General features: G+C 48.0%; 1 protein-coding gene across 1 annotated transcript in view; it reads right to left on the bottom strand.

Moving 5' to 3' along the window:
• XRN2 (5'-3' exoribonuclease 2) overlaps positions 1-1,592 on the bottom strand; it is an 85,847-nt gene extending 84,255 nt beyond the window's left edge. The window contains exon 1 of the mRNA XM_077814162.1: positions 1,436-1,592. Within this exon, the coding sequence (XP_077670288.1) occupies positions 1,436-1,510 (75 nt within the window). The 5' untranslated portion in view covers positions 1,511-1,592. The remainder of the gene's footprint in view (positions 1-1,435) is intronic.
• Positions 1,593-18,128: the final 16,536 nt, after the last annotated feature.

Genomic DNA, 18,128 nt, shown 5'->3' with positions numbered 1-18,128 from the left:
AAATTAGCACTGTAAACAGAACACCATCTCCACAGCATCAGGCCATTCAGCTTTTCAACAGTATTTTTTCCTTTACTTTTTCCACATTTTGCCAAAGTTTAATAGCAGCAACAGTGACCTCCGGGTCAGACATTTCACGGCAATTAATGACCAGACGTGCTAAAGACCTTCAGATTCACTTTCGGCTATCAATTCATCCAGTCAGTCATTAAGCAATAATGATTTCCTGGTAGCTAAAGTTAAATTGTCATTAATGATAGTGCCAATAAAAGACGATGGCATAAATAGAACTAAAAGCGAGTATAACAAATATAAGAAGTGCTAGCTTCTGTGCCACGCAAAACGACCACGGGGGGAAGTCGAAAAGTCAGCAAGTAAAGACTTACGATCCCAGGAGGGCACGGGAGGGAGAAACACAAAAACCATTACTTGATACTAACTGTAGCTTAGGAGCAAACGAGTTTAGTTCTCTTGAGTTTTGCAGAAAATACAATAAGAAATGCTACATAAAAGGTCCAGTTTTCAGAACATTTGGAAACAGCAGCAGTCACGTGATAAGAAAACTTTTAGTTTCCATTCAAAGAACTAACAGGCAGATGCTGGAGGATGTCATGGCACCACTATTCAGCTTCTTCCCTATTATTTATTACTTACACAGTGCCACAGGATTAGTTAGCACAACATATGACACACCAGCATTTGCTAGATATAAATCAATCTACCAAAACGTATCAAAAGACAACTGACCGTGCACCTTAACATAGCAAGTAAGGTCACGAATCGGCAGAGTACTAATGAGCTTTTCAGTCCTTTGGGTTTGTTCACAAGTGGGGAGAGGTGGTGTCTTTGTTACATGCTTGTACAGTGCCTAGCACAATGGGGGGTGGGGGGAAGAGACATCCACAACACACACACAGTGCAATGCAGTCAGGGGAAACCCAGCTCTCCACGCAGGAAGATTTTGTGGCTGCCGCGGCTGGAGAGCTACTAGCTGTATCCCCACGCGCAGCCTGGGCTCAGGAGACTCACGCAGGGAGAGCTGAAGATCAACCAGAGCTCCGGGCCCAGCGGCAAGGGGGCTCCCAGCTCAGCCAAGGGGTCGGGATGGCTACAGAGTCAGCCCCGTGTGCAGCTCCCGGAGTCCACGCGGACCCAGCGGGAGCTGGGACTGGGGCGGGGGGGGGTGTTTGCGGTTCACGGGGGGCCGGGCCCCGGAACGCAGGGGGGAGGCTGCTGGGGGCCGGGGGGAGGGAGCAGGTGGTGGCTGGGGCCGAGCCCTGGGCTGGAGACGAGGGGGCGGCGGCTGGGAGCCGATCCCCGGGGGGGCGGGCGGCTGGGGGACGGAGGCCGAGCCCCGGGACGGGAGGTGCGGGGGGGGGGGGGGCTGCTGGGGAGGAGCCCCGGGACGGAGGGGATGGGGCGGCGCCGGCCTCACCTTCTCCTCCACGCTGTGGACGATGATGGAGGGGTACTTGCGGCTGAGCCAGCGGAAGAAGGCCGGGACTCCCATGGCCCCGCGTGGGGATACAGCCGCGGCCGCGTAGCTGAATTGGAATCCAGGCGGCGGCGGCGGCAGCAACCGGACTTCCGGGGCAAGGGGCAGCGCGAGGCATGATAGGGAAAAAAGTGCTGGGGGGCGGTGGCGAACGGGTTAAGTCACGTGATTTCGGGCGGCCATATTCGGGCATGCGCAGTGCGGGCTCTCTTCCTCCCCCCCCACCACCTCAGAGGGGCTAGAGGCGGGGCCAGCCCTGGTCCTTCCCACGCACGGCTCCCGTGGCCACACGCAGGCCTGAGCCTGCAGGAGGCGCCAAGGGCCGCCAGCCTACGTCGGCTGTTGTGGGCCCGCCCGCCCCCTTTAGCCCGTTCGCAACGGCCTGACAGGACGGGCCGCCGCGCTGCTCCTGCGCGTGCTCGCAGGGACTGAGCATGCTCGGTGGCATCTGCCGAAGCCGCTGCCCTCAGGTGGGCATGAGAGAGCTGCTGCCGGCGACGGGGGGTTGGGCAGGGCGGGGCTGGCTGGGCAGGAGGCTCTACCCGCCAGGGCCACCGCGAGGGGCAGAGGGGATACAAGTGCCCCCTGCTGCCCCCAGGTCGCTACCCCGGCCCAGCAAGGCAGCCAGTCGTGACAGGGCAGCAAAATAAGAAGCACCCCCCCGGCGGCCCATCGGGGCAGCTGCAATATGGGACATGACACCGTTGCTGTGGCAGAAGGGCTCCAGCAGGATCGACCCCAGGGCTGCTTGAGGACACGCCCCCGTAGCAGGAATGTCACACACACTCACCTTGCTCAGCCTAAGTTTGTGGTGCAGACCAGGCCCTAAGTCTGCTAAAAGTGTCCCCCCCCCGCCTTTCCAGGGGACTTAAAACCCCAATAAACACAAAAGCAACCCCCCCCCTTCACCTTTCCCCACGCTACGGCAGACCAAGACAACAAAGGCTCCCACCCCTCTTGCACGCACGCCAACCTGAGGCATGCCTTGGCAACCAGCCAAGATGGTCGTCCTAGGCCTACCTTCCCTCAGGAAGGGGTGGCTAGACAGCACTCTTCTTCAGCTCCTCACCCCACAACCCACGACACGGCCCTCTTTGCTTTTAGCTCCTCTCTTGAAGCCTGGCACCTAGTCCTGGGTGTCATGGGGCTGGGCTGATTGGGCCCCCAGCAGGCCATTAACCCTTTTCTGACTCGCATGGAGTTTGTACATCTCAGCGCAGGCCGCAAGTGGAATCGGCTGTGTTGCAGAAGTACTCGCCACCTTTTCTGAGGCTATGTCTACACTATGCAGCTTTAACGACCCAGGTGTGTTGCTACAGCCGGGCTGCAAGAAGGTGCACAGTGTAGCCACTGTTTGCCAGCTCTCCTGCTGACAAGAAACTTCCACCCCCAAATGAGTAGCGTTCCTGCCAACAAAGCGCTGTTCACACGGGCGGTTGTTGTCGACAAAACTTTTGTCTTCTGGGGGGCGGGCGGATGTTTCTTAACACCTCTGAAAGACAGAAGTTTTGTTGTTCAGTTGCCAGTATAGACATAAGGTACAATACAAGGTAGAGTGGCCCATTAGCACCCCTACAGTGATAGGACAAAAGGGAGGATTAGTGAGTCACTGTTCCATCTTGCTTTTAGCTGAGATGCTCAGAATACCTTTCCCAGACCTGAAGAAGAGCTCTGTGTGACTCAAAAGCTTGTTTCTCTCAACAACAGAAGTTGATCTGATAAAAGATACCACCACACCCACCTTGTCTGTTTTACAATCTATCCATAACCATTTGATCAACTTTCAGGAAGAATTGCTTTATTGGTTATGGTGAATTTTAATTTTTGTGGAAGTGCCCAGATCTTGGGATCTATGATTGGAATTATGATTTCCTATTAGTAATAATTATAAGTATGGGCATCATTTTATAAATTTAACTAAAGAAATAAATTGTGTAAAATCAATCAGAAGGATTTTCAGAACAAGCTTGTTTAGAGGATGTGAATTTACAAAGAAGAAAGAAGACTTCTTGAAACCTGAAAAGAACATTATTTTTTAAGGTCAGGATTGTTGCTTACTCTGCATACTGGTGGAGGGGAGTAAAGGAGCGTAAGGTACTGCTTTTTTTTCTCCATGCAGAACACCTTCATTGTAAGTAGCAGCGCATGACCCACATCTACACAATGCAGCAGAAGGCAAAAAATGCCTAGTCACTGCCAAGCTGCCCTGGGGGGAAATTCCTTCCTGGAACCCAACAGGACCCACTGGTATAGATCAATAGCAGATTACTTACCCTCTGAAGCAACCACAATACTTTCACCCTCTTCTATTCCTAAATCCCTACACCACCACCCCAAGCAAACACAAAATAAAAAACCTTACCCCAGGCAGAATTTTTACCCTGAAAAAGAAGTTCAGAGACTCCATGAAGTCCATTAGGACTCTTGATTTATGTTGAAGACAATCAGACAGTGTGCTGATGGGCAGCAGTATAAAACCAATAGACAGCAAAGTGGGAACCAAGAACCCAATTCTGACTCCTGGGGCATTGCATCGCACTGCCCCTTCCTTAGTGCACCTTGGTAATTTGCAATCTTGCCTTAAGTATAATTTCCAAATGCATTATTCAATTAACTACAAACTATGTAAAAAAAATTCTCCTCTGGCTCTAGCTATATGACACATTTCATCCAGAAAACAGCTGTATAAAGAAAATTAAGCAAGGTGTTGCTACCAAGACTTTTTAAGATTTTTTCCCCCCTGTTCCACAGAAAGGATATGGGTGCACACAGTAAGGAAACAGGTCTGAAATGTAAAAGGAGAGGGTATTTTTCCCCTTCAGAACGGATTTATGGAAATGTTGCCTCTTGTGGTGATTCACAAAGCAAGCAACAGCAGCAGTCTTTAAGAAAAGTCATAATGATTATAGAGCGTTGAAAGTACATAACTGAGCTGGTGCAACTTCCACAGAAGCACAAACTGGAAAATTGGAAGGCACAATTTGTGACAAATACAAGGAGCAGCAATAAAAAACATATCTTGTCACATCATTTGTACATTACATAAGCAAATAAAACTAAAATCAGCCATTTAAGGATGTTGAAACTGAATTAAATCTTCAGATATTAAGTAGAATTAACGTGATCAAGATTTTGTACTCTACCATAACTTTGTGACAATATACCGACTTCATGATGTAAGCAGTGTCAGGATGAGCTCCACCCTGACATCTGGTGGTGAGGTGTGGCAAGTCGTGGAAAAGAACTTCAGGGGCCAATCTCATTTGCATAGGCACACCCACCCCGCCTAGAATGAGGCCATAGCTGCCCAAATGGTCACTTTGGCTGCTGTGGGATCCCCAGTGTCTCTGTTATTGGGGCAGGAAGAATAAATTGTTATTACCCGGATTATGGGAACTGTGCTTGGAACTGTACTTGGCCTTTTGTTATGATGGAGGGACTCACCATCAACTAAGTGGCACTCGCTAGGCAAGGGTCATGGGTTCCAAAACTCTGTGACTTGAGAGAGGCTGGGGACAAGTATTAATATTTGGTGGCATGGGCCCCTGGGTGAGGGCCTTACATGCTAATTGCACTTCCTCCTCTCTCCACTGTGGAATATCAGAGCTAATTTTGATTTCATTAGAAGTCTAGTTACAGGCTGCTAAGCTCACTTTGGGCTAACAGTGCACCAGCACTGAGGTTCCCCTACTACAAGCTGAATTCACCAAAGAGCTGAACTAAGTGCTGAAATCACTGAGCGTTGTGTTAAGTAGTGGGGGAGCCTGAAGATATATTTTGGAGCAGTTTGCCGGACAGCTGGAGTGCCTTGTGGACAGACTGGTGGAGCAGTTCGTAGGACGGCGGGAGCTGCTGGTGGGACGTGGAGCAGTTTGGAGGGTCTGGGAGCAGTCCTGTACCAGGAAGTGGAAGGCAAATGTAAACATGTAGCCTTTGCCAGCCGAGGATTGTCTGATAGTGAAACTCACTATCCCACACACAAGCTGGAATTTTTGGCCTTGAAATGGGCCATCACTGAGAAATTTCAAGACTACTTGTATGGTGCTCAGTTCCAGGTGTGGACAGACAACAATCCACTGACTTATGTGTTAACAAGTGCTAAGCTGGATGCTACAGGGCAGAGATGGGTGGCCGCCTTGGCTAGCTATGAGTTCAGCATTCAGTACCGATCAGGGAGAAACAATGTAGATGCAAATGCATTGTCCAGGCGTCAGCAGGCTCCAGAAGTTGCTCTGATACCCACAGATGGAGTGAGAGCTATTTGCAGTGTGAGTCGCCGAGAGCTAGAGGCCCGTGAGAGCCTTCAGGGATGTGTTGCAGAAGCTTTGGGCCTGCCCCCTGAATGCATGCCTTCTGCTTCAGTGAACTATATTGCATTGGACCAATCTCCTTTGCCCATGCTCAATGCAGCTGACTGGCAAGAAGCCCAGCAACAAGATATTGACATTCGTGATACACTACTTGCCAAAAGGGAGGGGCGAAGCCCAGCTGCGGTTGTCCCACCTAACCTGGAGGGTAAACTACTATTGAGAGAATGGACCAAACTAAAACTGATTCAGGGAGTGCTACACCGGATGACCACTGACCCTTTACAAAAACAACGAGCACAACTAGTACTGCCAAAAAAGTACAGAGCCCTGGCCATGAGGGCCCTGCATGATGACTTTGGGCATTTAGGGATGGAGAGGACCCTGGAACTTATTCGTAGTAGGTTCTATTGGCCCCGAATGGCTGAAGATGTTCGCAGGAAATGTGAGACTTGCGCTCGATGTGTTCAAAGGAAAACTCTGCCCACGAGGGCTGCATATCTCAAGAACATCACCAGCAACAAACCTTTGGAACTGGTATGCATTGATTTCTTGTCTGTAGAGGTAGACAAGAGGAATGTTGTGAACATTCTAGTAGTGACTGACCATTTTACACGGTATGCACAGGCATATCCCACACATGATCAGAGGGTCACCACCGTCGCTCGAGTATTGTGGGACAAATATTTCTCAGTCTATGGATTCCCGGCTCGGATACACTCTGATCAGGGTGGGATTTTGAGAGTCACCTTCTGAAGGAGCTGCTGAAGATAGCAGGAATTAATAAGTCTAGGACAACGCCTTATCACCCCCAAGGTGATCCTCAGCCAGAGAGGTTCAACCGAACCCTATTAGATATGTTGGGAACTTTGCAACCAGAGCAGAAGGTAACCTGGAGCCAGCATGTCACATTTCTGGTGCATGCCTACAATGCCACAAAGAATGATGCTAGAGAAGTCACCCCATATCTCTTGATATTTGGGCGAGAACCAAGATTACCCATAGACTTGTGCTTTGGTGTATCAGAGGATGGAGATAGCTATGAAACTCATCAGCAATATGTATCCCGACTAAGAGAAAAGCTGCGGGATGCTTATCGCTTAGCTACCGCTGCGGCTCGGAAGAACGCAGACCGCAACAAACATCGATATGATGCTAGAGTGCGTTCGCAGGAGCTCCAGCCGGGGGACAGAGTCCTGCTGCGAAATTTGGGTATTGCTGGCAAACACAAGATAGCTGACAGATGGAAGGCAATACCTTACCTGGTGATGGAAAAGCTGGGAGATCTGCCGGTCTACAAGATCAAACCTGAAGACGGTCCAGGGCAAATAAGGATGGTGCATAGAAACCTTTTGCTCCCTGTGGGGGAATTGGTAAGCACCCCTTATGAGATGGGCCACGACAGGGCAGCCGGGCAGAACAGGGGTGCTAGACCAAAGCCGCCATCCACCACAGACAGCGGGCCCCTTGCAGCTAACTTACCCCTATTCTGCACATCTGAGAGTGAGTCTGAGGAGGAAGACACAACCCTGGTGTATCCTGGGATGGAGACAAGATTTCAGTCTCGATCAGCTGAACCAAACGAGAGTTTTCCCTCTTCCGCCCTAAACCCCATGGCGCAATTATTTAGGCCCCTTTCTGACATCCCGGTGCTGCTGATGAGACCCCCCTGTGATGACACACAGGTTATTGGACAATGGAGACACACAGGTAGAGGATGTCCTGGGCACCTTGGACCCTCCAGCGTTAGAGCTGGGAGTGCAGGGGCCTACGCCAGTAGCCGAGGGACCCTCCAGGGAAGTCTCTCCATCCGTCACGCAGGAGGATGTTCCCCCTACCTCGGCAACAGAGATTCTCAATAGACGAGACAGGGTGATAAGACCAGTGAAACGGTTAACTTATGATGGACCTGGGGTGACTAGTGAGGAGCCAATACATTTAGCACACAGGCTTGTGGAAGCTAAAGTGGGCTTCCTGAGGCCCTTTGGAGGAAACCAATGAGTTGGTGTAAAGGGAGTGTGATTTGTCGGGACGACAAATTCTCGGCTGGGGGGGAGGATGTAAGCAGTGTCAGGATGAGCTCCACCCTGACATCTGGTGGTGAGGTGTGGCAAGTCGTGGAAAAGAACTTCAGGGGCCGATCTCATTTGCATAGGCACACCTACCCCGCCTAGAATGAGGCCATAGCTGCCCAAATGGTCACTTTGGCTGCTGTGGGATCCCCAGTGTCTCTGTTATTGGGGCAGGAAGAATAAATTGTTATTACCCGGATTATGGGAACTGTGCTTGGAACTGTACTTGGCCTTTTGTTATGCTGGAGGGACTCACCATCAACTAAGTGGCACTCACTATGCAAGGGTCATGGGTTCCAAAACTGTAAATTGAGAGAGGCTGGGGATAAGTATTAATACTTGGTGGCATGGGCCCCTTGGTGAGGGCCTTATATGCTAATTGCACTTCCTCCTCTCTCCACTGTGGAATATCAGAGCTAATTTTGATTTCATTAGGAGTCTAGTTACAGGCTGCTGAGCTCACTTTGGGCTAACAGTGCACCAGCACTGAGGCTCCCCTACTACAAGCTGAATTCACCAAAGAGCTGAACTGACTAAGAGCTGAAATCACTGAGCGTTGTGTTAAGTAGTGGGGGAGCCTGAAGATATATTTTGGAGCAGTTTGCCGGACGGCTGGAGTGCCTTGTGGACAGGCTGGTGGAGCAGTTTGTGGGACGGCGGGAGCTGCTTGTGGGCTGCGGAGCGGAGCCGAGCGAAGGAGTTCGTGGGGTGGCTGGCGGAGCGGAGGCCTATGGAGCTGTGGGGTGGTCAGCTTCAGATCATGTAAGGTGCCTCTTACCCCCGTCCCATCTCCACCCAGGTTGGGAGGTAAAGCTCCACAGATAAACTTTCGAACTCTGGGGCTGCCCTGATCAGGGACAGAGATTTTTGGGTCATTGGACTTTTGGGACTTTGGGTGATTTGGGGTTGCTGGATTCAAGAACCAAAGGGAAAGGGGCATGCCCCAATTTGCTTGGGGTGGGTATTTTTTTGCTCATGGGTTGTGTTATGAATCCTGTTGGTGGTGTTTCCCCAACATAATGCCACATTGTTTCTCTCTGTTATTAAAAGGCTTTTTGCTACACTCAGACTATGTGCTTGCGAGAAGGGAAGTATTGCCTCTTGGAGGTGCCCAGCGGGGGTGGTATATATTTGTCCCAGGTCACTGGGTGGGGGCTTGAGCTGGTTTTGCATTGTGTTATTGGAATGGATCCCCTAGATATTGAACCCGGCCCTTGTTGGTGCCAACTCTGATGGGCAGAAGGGTTACAATTAGGGCAATGACAGTGGTGAGGATGTAAGAAAGAGTTCTGGGGAAACGTTAATAAAAATAATCTCAGTACTGGGCACTGAGTCATCTACACTGATTGGAGGGAGAGCGGGAAGGAAAGAACTGTAGGTATTTACAGTAAAACAAATTAACCCAGTCTTGTACTTCTCATTATTCATAGCTTCAGTCAGCTATGATATTAAACCATGCATGATTATATCTCTGTTTTAAAATCTGTGACTTGAATAGGTTTCTCAGTAACCTCAGATTGGTACAACATCTGTTGTGTGAGGTAAAAATAGGCCTCTGTTCCTTCAAAAATGTACCCTGACTGAAGCATGTTATTGGAGCGCTACTACTCCTAGAAATTAGTGTACTTATCACATAGAACAAATTAGCTTAATCCTATCCTCTCTCCCCCCGCTTCCTTTTTCCTCTCTAGGTGGTCTAATTGGTTTCCACCTGGGCCAGATCTCTCAGTTGGTGTAAACTGGTGTAGCGCTCTTGACTTCAGTAGCACCATATTGAATTACACCAGCTGAGGAACAAAATGAAACATATGCTGCCACTAACAGGCCTTTTGAATGACAATTTTTTCCCTCAATAAAATATAGAAGGATAGTTTGTGAACAAAAGCAACAAGATGAACGTACTTATCTAGCTAAGGTATTTATATGGTTGCCATTACCCTAATATCTGAGTATATCTTAATCTTTAATATATTTTTTTCTCACGACCCCCCTGTGAAGTAGGGAAGTAATGTTACTCCATTTTACAGATGGGAACTGAGGCCAAGCCAATGCTACAAGCTTACATCAGTATAACTATGTCACCTGGGGGAGGGTGGAGAGTGCATGAAAAATCCACACCCCCGCCCAAGCGACACAGTTACACTGACCTAGCCCCCGGTGTAGACAGCGCTATGTTGATGGGAGGGGTTCTCCTGTTGCCTTAGCTACCTCCTCTCATGGAGGTGGATTAACTACACCGCCGGGAGCGTAGGAGTAGCTGCGTTGCAGCAGCGTTTTAAGTGTAGACTTGCCCTGAGACACAGTGAGGCTAAGGCCAAGATCCTTAGAGATCTTCAGGAGACTAATTCCCATTGAAAGACCGTTGAGGATCTGGGCTTGAGTGACTTGCCCCAGGTCACGTCGGAAGTCTGTAGCAGAGCAAACATTTGAACCAAAGACTTTAGTCCTCTAACTACTGGCTCATACTTCCTCGCTATATTGGTTTTACACTGTCCTTAAGCTGTAGTTATTAATTTTTATGCACCATAGCAAATCTATTAAAAAGGTGCCAGCAAGCAATGCGACCCAAAGATTTTGCTGCTAAATAATTTCCAGGGAACATCAGACCGAAACTCATCTGGCGACAGTCTCATTAGCATTCTGCAGTGGAGATCTGACACAACGTGGTTTGGCGGAGTTTTGTAGTTTTTAGCACTTTCAGAATCACCTTGAAATCACTGATTCCGGGATGTAACTCCATTTTAAATCTCTCTGAATGAGGCAGTGCATTCACTTCCACACTTAGGTGTTTTCCATTCTCTCAGTCCAGGTCAGTCATTGACAAAAAGACTAATATTTGATGACAGATGGCTCTGTGAGATCCTGATAAGGCAATATCTCACTTTTGGAATTCAAGTGAGAGCCGAGTTCCTCTAGAGAATTATTTATGATACTATTATTGTGCCCAAACTCATTAGATGTAAAACATTCTGCCAGTCATCTTTAGTCTACACTTTCACAGCTGTCATACTGGCAGCCCAAAGATTATGACAGATGATGCTGATGGACAGTAGGATTGCAATCTTTACAGCCATAACAGATTTAAAGCTGTATGCCACTCATCTAAGGGAAAGTACTATACAAAAAAGTATAATAGATTGCTGCAGCTTATACACGACTAAATGACATTGCTAAATTATTTTTGGAGAAATTACTATGCCACTACAGAAACATCTTGTCCAGACATTTAATCACTGTCTAGGTTTTAATGGTTTAAGACCAAATTTTAAAGGCACCCACAACAGGTGTGTTTGCAAAAAAGGATGTATACCCAGCCTGCTCACAAAAAGCTGCATTAGAGCATCAGACTTTCAGTGCAATTACTGGATTTGTGTGTATAACTCCTTTGCCTGTGCAATTACCGGATTTTTGTGCTGGTTTGCATGGGTAAAATTAGCCCATGGACACTTTTGTAGGACAGTGCCTACCTGTGTTTGGAAAATTTGGTCAAAAGGTTACTTCTATCCATTTAGGAAAGAGTTGCCTATATACAGTCTGTCGTCCAGAAGTTGACTACCCTAGCGGAGGACTCAGTATTTGTATGGGGCACAGTGGTTCTGCTGGGATGGTGTCAGAAAAGGCTTCCACACCCACAAAGGTGTGGAGTGGCTGGATCCTCTCTCCTGCAGAGCACACCCCAGCCTGCTTGGAGGCAGGAAGCGAGGGCTGTGAGAGAAAGGAGGTCCAGTGTGCCCAGTGGTGATGGGCCTCACAACCAGCCCAGGAGCTGGCTCTTGTGTTGATGGCCCCTGCCACTCCCATCCCAAGAAGGGGTACAGTTGTGGCATGGGGCAGAGACCAGGGAGACCTGTGACCCAAGAACCTATTGATGCCAGTTGGGATCAGGGCTATAGAGGTCCAGGGGTCTGGTATTTGCATTCTAGTTCACCAAACGGTGTCATGTAAAGGTTCTACTGAACCCAGGCTGGAAGGGGAAAACACGGGTGTTGTTTTTACTGGTAATATAACAGCTGGGTGACATGGTATGGAGATTCAGGGCCTGAGGGCAGGTCTACACTTAAAATGGGGTATCGGCGCAGCTGCTCTGATGCAGCTGCGTCGCTGTAGCACTGAAGTGAAGACGCTCCGATGCAGAGATGTACTTCCGTGAGAGGCGGGAGCAACTCTCCTGCTGACATAGTGCTGCCTAGGGGGGAAAGATAAGGTCAGCAGCCCCCAGTGTAATTTAGACAGCTCTGGGGGGCTTGTCTATAGTACAAAGCCTGTCTATGGGCCAAAGCACTGCCTGCATTCTGCAAAGCACTGCCTGCAGCCTCTGCAGTGCTAGAAGCTCTGGCCCCAGCATGCACGCCCCCTACACCAGAACTGTAAGCAGAGCTGACCCATACCTACTGATTCAGGGGGGCACGGCGGGGCAGAGTGAGGGCAGTGGCTTCAGTAGGATGACCATATTTCCCAAAAGGGGAAACCGGACACCACCTGGGGCTAGCCCAAGGATCATCAGCTGGCAAGAGCAAACAGGACAAATGCCTACTTTGGCCAAAAAAAGCCAGGAGAGGGCTTAAAAAAGGGACTGTCACGGCCCAAACGGGACATGTGGTCACCCTAGGCTTCAGCAGATGTTACTGAGCATGCTCAGTACAAGCCAACCCGCAAATTTGGGCAGGCATGTGAGCCTGTATCCCCTCCCTGATGCGTCCGTGGAAGGCTGTCTTCCCCAGTGCCCATCCTGGGGAAATTCTGCCCTCACTGGATTTAGAGTCCTTTTCTGTTACTCGGGGCCTTTTGCTCAGTGTAAAGGGGTCAGAGCCACAGTGATGATCTCATCATTCACCTCCTATTGTGAGATCCTCCGCCACCTCCACTCTGCCTCATCTGCAATTAGCATAAACCTCTTTGCACCTTCTTCCCCACACTGCCCCTTCATCCTGCCCGACATTTCAAATGTATTACATTATGCTCCCGGACTAGTAGCCAATCTCATTTCGTGGGCAAGGTACTGATCGAAAGGTGAGGAAGGTGTCCTTTGATCTATAAAAATCGACACACTCATCATTTCAATGGTGTCACCCACTTATGTGTGGCGGGGGGGACTCACTCCCCACTCCCTCTCCTGGCTCCCTCCTCCAGGTCCTCTGGTTGGTGGAGATTTTGACAACATAGCAGCGTCAGAAATGGGTCGAGTTGAGTTTCATTCAAAAGGCCTTTTTCCCCCACAGACACTGTGGCACCAAGCATGACAAACCCAGAATAATGATGTAGATCTATACAGTCAAGAAAAAGGTTTTTTAAAAAAATCAACATTTTTTAAAATTTTACTTTAGCATAGTGATGTATTGCTTACCTCAAAAAGACATTGATCTTAGCTAACACTAGGGAAGTTGTCGTTGCTGTGTAGGACTGATACATTTATTCATCAAATTCATCATCAGTGTTTTCTCTATCTTGGGTCACTGTTAGATGCGTTGTCACATTGATCCTCATCTACGCTGCACCTGCACATCTCCATACCGGGCAGGCTGCTGGCCAAACATCTGTGAGCTGGTGAGCATCTGGTCTTTGCACACGACCATTTGATTAGCTGGAGGTTGATTAAGAAGTGCATGGTGTTTCACACAACTGGTGTGATCAGTCCATCCTCCAAGACCCATCCATGCCTGATAGGATAGGATGTGCTCCGTCATCCCAAAGCCAATCCACTGTTCGACAATTTGCCCCCTTGATAGCCGGTATAAATGCACCCCTTGACAGTGGCTGGTTTTCTCCATTTGTCTGCTTCTTGGAAAACATCCACTGATGTAGCTCTGCAAGCGTCATAATGTTGGTCTTCAAATGGTAAACTCAGCATATGAACACCGCCAGTGCATTTATGATCTCATCAGTGATGGTCTGAGCCATTGTGAGCGCCTTCAGAGTGCGGAGAGAGTCTTCAGAGACTGCATCAAGTGCCTGCCAGTAAGAGACTTTAGTCTTTCCAGTAGCGTCACATCCTTGAAAACGCATGGAACCCTGGCAGTGCGGTGTATTTTAATGTCTCGGGTGATAGGGACACATCTCAGAGGAACAGACAGTGATTCTGTTCCTCAGCAGCAGGAACAAAAACCATCTGGTGGAAGCCTTGGGTAGCAGCTCACAGCAAGCTCTAGAACGTCTGTGTCTTGGGCCAAATCTAGAGCTTAGTAGTACCTCTCCCTGTGACACTGATGGCATGCAAGATAATTTTAGTGTCAGCCTCCTCATGGGAACGATGAAGAAATTCCACTGAACAGTGTAAGGCAGCAGCTTCATTGTGCTATGCAATTCTTTACACGCTGGAGCATTTTTCCTGTAAGGTGTGCAGTGAAGTCATTCTGTGCGCAAGTATGAGACAGCATCTTCTTCACTGCAGCACTGGAGATGTTCATGGATTCAACTCTTTTGTACTGGACAGGTGCAATACCATGGAGTTTCTTCTTTCTAGTAATATTTTTGAATTGATTCCACTGCATAGGTATGAAACTCGAGGTGGACTTCGTCAAAGGTCCATTATTTTTTCAGTAGCCTCAAAATGAAGTGTTCAGCCAAATCTCGGCAGGTGTTAACTGTTCCTGGTTTGTCAAGAGCGTGTGCTTTGGCCATTTCCCCACCCACTTCATATACCTTCTTGTCTTCTTAGACAAGCTCTTCAGCTGGTGAGGGAAGGAGCAGGCTTGCCAAGCTGGAGACTGCTGGAGTGACTCCTGGAGCCACAGGAGAAACTCCCATCCAGGAGATCTTCACCCTGACCCTACGGGGAGTGCAGTGAACTCCCAAAGACAGAAGCAGGCCCCCAAGGGGTAAGGACCCTGTGCAAGAAGTAAGGAACTAGGGCCTGTGCAGAAGCCTCCCAGAGCAAGTGACTGGGCATGGTCAGGTTTTCCCACCCTCTGGGAGACAAACCTCAGGAGACTCCTTTACATTACTACAGTCGGTATTCTCATCTGGGTCCTGAGCCAAAGCGCACTGCAGCCAATGGGCTGATATGTAGCGCTCAGCTCAGGAAATACTAATAAAGTGTTGTCTGTTCCCTACCCTGAGGAGCAGCGAGAGTGAGAATTACAGGACCTCTGGATGTAGGCTTCTTGCTGGAAGATGGTAGCAAGCTTTGAGACATACAGGATCATCCTTAATATCCAGATGGGGCAGAGCAGGGGTTTCCTTTTGTATAATCACCACCCGCTGTGTTAGGATCTTTCATCCCCGAAACTTCTGATCATTCAGAAACTTTTGCATAGTTCTCAAGCTGTTTGATTCACTATTTTCCCACAGTCCATGGGCTGTTTTTAAAATAATTCTCTGGGTCTCCATCACCACCCTTTCCCTTGTTTTTCCCCCTGCGTGCTGCAGACAAGCGCATAGATTTTCCAGTCTCATGTCCACGATAGATGGCTTAAGTGGCAGAGCTTTGAATCTGCTATCCAGCCTGGCATTTTAGGGTTGCTGGTTTAAAGCCTCCAACAGTTCTTTAATGAGAGCCCTCCAGCTGCTGGAAAACAGAGGCAACTTCTGCAGGGACTGGGCCAGACTCAACCAATCTGGTGCAAGGAGGTGGAAACTACATATCCTTGTCCTTATTGATCCCCAGCCTAAGCCGCGGTGCGGGGAATTCACCAGGGAAGGCAACTTTAAGTGCTGGAGATTCCAAAGAACCACCAGTTGTGGAGGCTGGTGAGAGGATTGAGTCCTGAGTACACCTCCTCCCCAACCAGCACTGCTCACTGCATTGCCAGTTCACACTTGGATTTCTAGTACATTCTTTATTTATCTCCTTCTCAGACAGCTCAAGCAGCTCACAACACTTATCAGTGGCCTGGTATAAAGAGGGTTCAAATAAGAACATAAGAACGGCCATACTGGGTCAGACCAAAGGTCCATCTTGCACAGTATCTTGTCTTCTGACAGTGGCCAATGCCAGGTGCCCCAGAAGGAATGAACAGAACAGGTCATCAAGTGATCCACCCTCTATTTATAAATTGATTATAGACTAGGGAAGAGTTTGTATTGAGATATTGCATCCTTGCCAGCTGCAGGCCTTCAGTCATCATGCATCAGGCCCTAAAAACATCATGAGATAAAAAAAGGTCATGGTTTATAAGCCAAATAATACACGTAGGGTTCTTTTTTGCCTTCTAGTTTCCGAGCCTTTCGGCTGCATTCATGTCCCCTTTTCCAGATTTTCTCTGCCACCCTGGGGACCAGAAACTTTTTGTTTTTTTTAAATGGAAGAGGAGATTCTTCTGATATTATTGTTTGTATTAGCGTAATCATGGACAAAGACCCCGTGTGCTAGGTGCTGTACAAACCTAGAAGAACAAGGACAGTCCCTGCCCTAAAGAGATTACACGCTAAGTAGCTGTGAATCTTGATTTCAGGAGCTGGGGCTTTAAAAAAAAAACCCCACCAAATATTGCAAGACTTGTGATAAAATGCCACACGCTGGCAAACTGACATTGCACTAACCTCACTGCACCGCTGCCAGTTCAGACTCACACCCTAAGAATTTGGCTGGAGTAGGATTTAAAGATGTGATGTGAGCACATTGTAACACTCTTGAAAAGCCTAGGATAGGGGAGGTACACTGTGGCAGATCCTAAACTGGTGTAAACCAACCTAGCTCCAGCAATGGAACCATGATTATTTACACCAGTTGAAGATTGGCCCCAGGGCTATTAATACATGCTAAACTGGTCAAATCAAACTCAAACCCTGGGTGTGAGCGTGGAGGGAGTGACTCAACCCGTTTAGTGCATTTTAAAGGCAGTGTCCTTTGTTTACGTTAGACTTTTCAAACATGTTAGTTACCAGGTGTTAGCCAACATGTGCTAACATCACACTTAAAATCATAACTCTATATAAGGTCTGAGTTTCTTTTCAAAAGTCAACCTGCTTTTTTAAAAACATCGTAAATATTTTTCACTCTTTGCCCAAGACCTTTTATGGCAGATTTCCGACCAAAGCTGTTTTGTACTATTCAAGTCAAAGCACTAGGAATTTTTTCTTTGATTGTTTTTGAGTGGACTGACCCTAAACAACAACTGGGCTACTGGAAGCTAGTAAGTTCAAATATGCAGAACTGCTTTTCAGCAGAGTTTAACTGGAGGCGTGCTTCTTCTTTCTGAACCTATCATATTTATGGACAGATTCTTTAATTTGAGTTTGAGTTTTTTTCTTAGAAAAATCTCATGTTTAATTAACAGTTTCAGATAAAAGGAATTCAAGAAGAAAATTAAAAATGCATGAAGCTTCTGGAGTCATCCAATTACTGGGATGGCCACATAACCATGGCAGCCTGAATTTTACAAAGCAAGTGGAAACAGAAATTCAAAGGTTTGCCACAATGAAATGCCATTCTATTTAGAAATCTGCTATTTTAGAAATGTACATATGCATTTCTTCTTCTTGAACTGTCCCAGAATAAGGTAAAGATCAAACAGACAGACTGCCCTGCAAAGCATACGCACATCCGTTGAGAATGCTTTTTAAGCACAATTTGCTCTTTACTCTTTTAATGTTAAAATATGTAAAATCATCAGAAAAAAATGTTCTTTTTGCATTCAGGACTGCAACAAGAATTTGCAAAAGCAAATTCTAGGTAATATAGTCCCAGAAACATGCTGTATGGATTGTAACTTTCCTGAATAAGAGAGACTTGATTCAGTCACTAGGATACTGTTTTCTTGGCAAATACAGAACAAGGATCAAATCCTCCCCCTCCCCCAGTGATGGGCAGATCGCACCCAGCTCTCCATCTTTGATGGAAATTGCACCATCTCCCAACTCTCTCTCTCTGGCTGAGGTCAGCTTTTGGAAGAAACCAAGGAGAGGTAGGCCATGACAGCCCCCATCCACTAACCACAGGGTCCCATTCTCCACCATTGGGTGATTTTACTGCTGTATTGAACATGTTTCTTACCGAGATCATACGTTCCCTCCTACCTCACCACGCTGCCCCCAGTCTTCAAACTAATCTTTATCTCCACCCTTCCCTCCCCCTCCTCTTGCCTGTCCCTGTCCCAGCGCACCACTCTACCCTTCCGCTCCACCCTCTCTCTTTCCTACCTATTCATCCTCTGCCACCTCCTTTCCTTTCCTCTCCCCTCCCCTCCATCTGACCTCTCCAGCAATCTCTTCTTGCCTTTTTTTAAAAAGTAGCTTATAAACAGGTTTTAAAAATCCATGACCGGGACAGAATCCGCTACATTTTGTAATTAGTGTGAGTTACCTCACATTCATTTT

The sequence above is a fragment of the Eretmochelys imbricata genome, chromosome 3 (assembly GCF_965152235.1).
Source record: "Eretmochelys imbricata isolate rEreImb1 chromosome 3, rEreImb1.hap1, whole genome shotgun sequence".
Taxonomy (NCBI): domain Eukaryota; kingdom Metazoa; phylum Chordata; order Testudines; family Cheloniidae; genus Eretmochelys; species Eretmochelys imbricata.
The sequence above is the reverse complement of the archived record's forward strand: the minus strand, read 5'-3'. Positions and strand labels throughout refer to the sequence as shown.